This window comes from Lagenorhynchus albirostris, chromosome 4 (assembly GCF_949774975.1).
Source record: "Lagenorhynchus albirostris chromosome 4, mLagAlb1.1, whole genome shotgun sequence".
Classification (NCBI taxonomy): Eukaryota; Metazoa; Chordata; class Mammalia; order Artiodactyla; family Delphinidae; genus Lagenorhynchus; species Lagenorhynchus albirostris.
Genome location: NC_083098.1, coordinates 30,785,719 through 30,791,718, shown reverse-complemented (window position 1 = coordinate 30,791,718; position 6,000 = coordinate 30,785,719). Strand labels below are relative to the sequence as shown.

The 6,000-nt window shown below is 43.5% G+C and overlaps 1 protein-coding gene across 18 annotated transcripts in view; it reads left to right on the top strand.

Moving 5' to 3' along the window:
- The first annotated feature begins 5,426 nt into the window (after nucleotides 1-5,426).
- The window catches only part of SH3D19 (SH3 domain containing 19), a 196,068-nt gene continuing 195,494 nt past the window's right edge, over nucleotides 5,427-6,000 (top strand). For 16 of the 18 annotated variants that reach the window (XR_009540253.1, XR_009540254.1, XR_009540256.1 and 13 more), the window contains exon 1: nucleotides 5,427-5,754. Coding sequence is in view for 7 of the 18 variants with exons in the window: in XM_060147742.1 (XP_060003725.1) it covers nucleotides 5,643-5,754 (112 nt within the window). In the remaining 11 variants the exon portion in view is untranslated. The remainder of the gene's footprint in view (nucleotides 5,755-6,000) is intronic. The other 2 variants (XM_060147744.1, XM_060147752.1) reach the window with 2 other exon arrangements.

Here is a 6,000-nt window from a genome sequence, read left to right as displayed (position 1 = left end):
GGAATATCCTGAGACTGCCACAAAAGCATTGAAAAGCCTGCTTCCATTTCCAACATCCTATCTTTGTGAAGCAGGGTTTTCTGCGTGACAGCCACCAAAACACTATTACAGAGTAGACTGAATATAGCAACACACTTCGGGTGTCACTCTCTCCCGTGACCCCCAGATGGGACCACCTAGTTGCAGGAAAACAAGCTCAGGGCTCCCACTGATTCTGCATTATGGTGAGTTGTATAATTATTTTATTATATATTACAATATAATAATAATAGAAATAAAATTCACAATAAATGTAATGCGCCTGAATCATCCTGAAACCAACCCCCCTGGGTCTGTGGAAAAATTGTCTTCCAAGAAACCAATACCTGGTGCCAAAAAGGTTGGGGACTGCTGTTTTAAAGTACTCTTGGATTCAGTTTACTAATATTTTGTTAAGGATTCTTGCATCTATGTTCATCAGTGATATTGGCCTGTAGTTTTCTTTTTTTGTGATCTCTTTTTCTGGTTTTGGTATCAGGGTGATGCTGGCCTCATAGAATGAGTTCAGAAGTGTTCCTTCCTCTGTATTATTTTGGAATAGTTTCAGGATAGCTGTTAACTCTTCTCTAAATGTTTGGTAGAATTCACCTGTGAAGTCATGTGGTCCTGGACTTTTCTTTGTTGGAGTTTTTAAAATTACAGATTCAAATTCAGTACTTGTAAGTGGTCTGTTCATCTTTTCCATTTCTTCATGGTTCAGTCTTAGGAGATTGTACCTTTCTAAGAATTTGTCCATTTCTTTTAGGTTGTCCATTTTGTTGGCATGTAGTTGCTCATAGTCTCATATGGTCCTTTGTGTTTCTGTGGTGTTGGTTGTAACTTCTCCTTTTTCATTTCTGATTTTATTGATTTGAGTCTTCTCCCTGTTTTTCTTGATGAGTCTGACTAAAGGTTTATCAATTTTGTTTATCTTTTCATAGAACCAGCTTTTAGTTTCATTGATCTTTTCCATTTTTTTTCTAAAAAATAATGAAACTTTAAAAGTACACAGGCAATATGGAGAATAATGTAACATAAGAAACACTCATGAACCCACCATCCTACTTTAACAAATCTTAAAATTCTGTCATATTTGGTACAGATATTTTAAGAAACAAAACTATGAAGATATTATACTTTAAAAATCCACTGTATACCCCTGCCCATCCTTGCTTTTTCTTTTTTGAGGTCTTCAACTGTGAATTTTTAATTTCAGGTACTTACTTTTTATTTAAGTTGAAGGACTTGAGACCCATGTCTTCTGATCATTCAGCAGGAAAAACAACAAAAAGGAATTATATTCACTCAGTCATTAAACAAATATTTATTGTGCCTTCTATTTGCCAAGTATTGTACTACATATGTATTTATATAGTATATTCTCATTTTTTGTAGTGTTCTATTCTCACACCATTTTGTTTCAGGCTGTATATCCAAAGTGAGAAGCAAAGAACATTTTCCTCTGTGATGTGGGCTGTTTTTCAATATCTCTTACAAAATTTTTTCTTAATACCTTAAAGCTTTGAGGGCAAATCTTGTTCTACTCTTAGCTGTGGATTTTCATTAATATTTTCCTTCTATGGGTTTGGCTCTTGCTGTGTCACTGGGGTGGGTGGGGTGTTTTGACAGATTTATTGAGTTGCCAGTTGGCCACACCTTTCCTTTTCTTTCATATGTTTAAGCAGTTATTGCCTGTAACTCCTGTCTGGTTTCTCTAGTTCAATATGATGACTTCGGAGTGCAGTCCACTCCCTGGTCCTTGTTTTCTTGCTTTCACAGTGAGTGGGTTATACCTTTCTTAAAAAATAACAGCTTTGGGATGAAGTGAGAGAGTGGCATGGACATATATACACTACCAAATGTAAAATCGATAGCTAGTGGGAAGCAGCCGCATAACACAGGGAGATCAGCTCGGTGCTTTGTGACCACCTAGAGGGGTGGGATAGGGAGGGTGGGAGGGAGATGCAAAAGGGAGGAGGTATGGGGATATGTGTAAACATATAGCTGATTCACTTTGTTATACAGCAGAAACTAACACACCATTGTAAAGCATTATACTCCAATAGAGATGTTAAAAAAAACAGCTTTATTGGAATATAATTACATACCATAAAATTCATCCTTTAGTATATTCAGAGTTGTGCAACCATCACCACTATCTGATTTTATAATATTTTCAACACATCAAAGAGAAATAATATACCTATTAACTGTGACTCCCCATTCTCCTCTGTCCCTGGAAACCCCTACGTTACTTCCTTTCTCCATGGATTAACCCATTCTGGACATTTCATATAAACAGGGCCATACATCTCTGGTTTTTTAAGCTTAATATAATGTTTTCAAGGTTCATCCATGTTGCAGCATATATCAGTACTTCATTTTTATGACTAAATAATATTCCATTGTATGGATAATGCCACATTTTGATTATCCATTCACCAATTGATGAGTATTTGGTTCTATCTACTTTTTGCCTATTATAAATAATGCCACTGTGAGCATTCAGGTACAAGTTTTTGTGTGGACATGTTTTCATTTCTCCTGAGTATATACCTATGAGTAGAAGTGTTGTGTTATAGGGTAGCTCTACGGTTAACCTTCTGAGGACTGCCAAACTGTTTCCCAAAGTGCCTGTGCCATGTTACATTCTCACCAGCCGTGTATGAGGGCTGAAATTTCTCCATATCCTTGTAACACATTATCGTCTATCTTTTTTACCTTAGTCATCCTGGTATGTGTTAAGTGGTATCACACTGAGGTTTTAATCTACATGTCCCTAATGACTAATAAGGTTGAACATCTTTTCTTGTTCATATTGGCCATTTGTATATCTTCTTTGGAGAATGTTCTTTTAAAAATTAGGCTAATTTTTTTTTGAGTTTTAAGTTCTTTATATATTCAGCATACAAGTCCCTTACCAGATATATGATTTACGAATATTTTTTCACATTCTGAGAGTCGTCTTTTTACTTTCTTGATGATGTCCTGTGAAGCACAAAAGTTCTTGATTTTGGTGAGGCCCAATTTATTTTTTCTTTTGTCACTTACAAATTTTGGTATAAGCGACACTCTAAGAAACTATTGCCTAACACAAGGTCATAAGAGTTTAGTCCTATTTAAGGATTAAACCTTTTAAATTTAATTTACTTTGAAGTTTTCTTTGAAGAGCTTTATAATTCTGGCGCTTACATTTAGATCTATGATCCATTTTGAGTTAATTCTTTTATTTATTTATTTATTTATTTATTTATTTTTTGCGGTACGCGGGCCTCTCACTGTTGTGGCCTCTCCCGTTGCGGTGCACAGGCTCCAGATGCACAGGCTCAGTGGCCATGGCTCACAGGCCCAGCTGCTCCGCGGCATGTGGGATCTTCCCGGACCGGGGCATGAACCCGTGTCCCCTGCGTCGGCAGGTGGACTCTCAACCACTGCGCCACCAGGGAAGCCCGAGTTAATTCTTTTATACAGTATAAAGTGGAGTTCATATTTTCTCTTTTGCAAAGATAGTTCTTTCTCTATTGAATTATCTTGGCACTCTTATCTAAGGTTATACATTTATTGTAGAATTTACCAAATTTTGCCTTGTTTTGTGGTAAACTGGATCGGCCCCCCTCTGTCAGGGGAGGACAGGAAATATGTTTTGTTCATTGAAAATGAGAAAACCTGTGTGAAAAGCACCTACCATAGGGCCCCAGAGTAAATATTTCTTTCCTTCTTTTGAATCTCCCCACAGCACTTATTGTGGTATTTGTCATACAATAGTTACATAAGTGTTTGTTGAATGGAAAGTCAGCTTGAGCCTACACCTCGAAAGGGCATGGGTTCCTAAAGCTCTGATTGGATGGACATTCAGAACACTTTCGGCCCTTTTCAAACTGAGAAACTGAATAGTGGAGAATGACAGCTTTGTGAAATTGGGCTGCTGTCAGGGTAGGGGCTTCCAAATGACTTATCCTCTAAGGTAGTGACAAATACCCAAACACTGATAACAACCCTAAAGGTCCAGAACCTTTTTTTCTTTCTAGTTTAACTTCAAGTGGTCCGGATGTCTACTTATTTAACTGCTTATGCAGTAAAGTTTCACTTGTGAATTTGACTACAATTCTACAAAATCGATCGTGGTTCTTTTCTGCCTCAAAGCAGAAAGATTTTCTCTGGCAGCAACAAGCACTATTAAAAAGGTAAAGAGACAGCGCTCAGGTGTGGCTGGCGATTCTATTTTCAGTGACCCGTTTCTCCCTCTCTTTTTCTCTCTTACATGCTGAACATTAGGAGCTCTCACAAGCTTTCAAAAATAGAGCAAGAGGCTGAAGATAAAGGCCTGTTCATTCCATCGGGCAGTGTCCTACGGAGTCATGTCCAGGCAACGTCTCTGCCTGCATCTTGGATATCTTTTTCCGAGGTGTGAGAATCTGCCCCTCTCTGTGCGAAAATGTGTACGTGCGAGTGCGAACCGAAGACGTGTACTATACAGAGACACAGAATAACTTTCTTACCCCAATCTTTTCAGCTTTAGGGAAGTGCTTCAAGTGACAGCTTCTGACTCCAGAGCCACTGCTCTGTCACTTCACCAAATTGCCTTTCTGCAAATAATCAGGTCCCGGGCTCTTAAGGAAGAAGATGTACTTTTTTAAAATTAGACTTTATATTTTGGAGCACTTCCAGTTCACAGCCAAACTGAGCTGAAGATTGAGATTTTCCATGTCTTCCTGTCCCCACCCCTACACAGCCTTCCCCATTATCAACACCCCCCCCCCAGAGTGGTACATTTGTTATAACTGATGAATTTACACGGACACATCATAATCACCCAAAGTCTTTTGTTTACATTAGGGTTAACCCTCCCTGTTGTACATTCTGTGGGAATGGACAAATGAGTAATGACATGTATCCACCATTATAGTATCATACAGAGTCGATTCACTGCCTTAAAAATCCTCTGGGCTCTGCCCAGAGGCTCGATTTGAAAGGGCGAAAAGAGAGGGAAAGAAAAAAGCCTCCAACTGCGGAGGCGCTACCAAACTCCAAGCGAGTTTCTTCCCAAGTTCAGAGGCTCCAGCTGCCCCAGCTCTCCAAGTCCGGCTACCGGCAGGTTCCTCCTCCTTTGGTTTAAGTGTCAAGCAAATGGGTTTCCTGTTAACACCGGAATACTGTGAAAGGGCAGGAAGAGACCAGGCCGCCTCCTCTTTCCCCCCTTCCTATCCGGTTTATTTATTTTGTACATGTTTGTTTTGGTGGAGCGGGTGATTGCAGCGCGTGCGGCTCTGGGGCAGCCTCGGCGGCCGGTAACCCCTCCCCTAGGAGGCGAGGCCCGGCCAGACCCCGCCCGATCCCGGCTCCAGCTCTGCGGGGCGGGCTCACGGAGAGAGGAAGGGGGAAGACAGTGGGAGAGGCAGAGCTGTGAGAAGGAGGCCGCCGGGGCGCGCGAGGAGGCGGGGAAACCTGCTCGGCCCGCGCCCGGCCGCTCCCCCGCGGGCTGCAGGTGGAGCCGCGGAGGTAGCCGCTTCCGCCGCCGCCGCCTCCTCCGCCTCCTCCCCCCTGGGGCCTCCTCCCAGGCCCGGAGGCTGCTGGCGCGGGACGCCCGGAGCTGACGGCCGGCGCGCGGGGCCCGCGGCTCGTCGATGGCTGAAGGCCGGCGGCGGGAGGACGAGGACGAAGAGCTGCACGAGCGCCGGGAGCTCGGGGGCCCGCGCCGCGCCCGGGGCCGTGCGCTGTCGGGCCACTCGGCCGCAGGTGAGGGGCGCGGGCAGCGTGAGGGGGGACCGGGGCACCGGGGACCCAGGGCTGGGCGTCCCGGGGCCGCGCAGGTCCTGCCCCGGACGCCGGCGGTTCCCTCGCCCGCCGGGAGGGGACTGGCACCTTTAACTCTAGGAGGCGAACGGGAGGGAGAGTGGCTTTTCTATCTCCATCCGAACTTTGCGGCCGAGCCCGAGGAAATTCAAACCTGTCTCTACCTGCTAGTGGCCCTGGAGCCGAAAC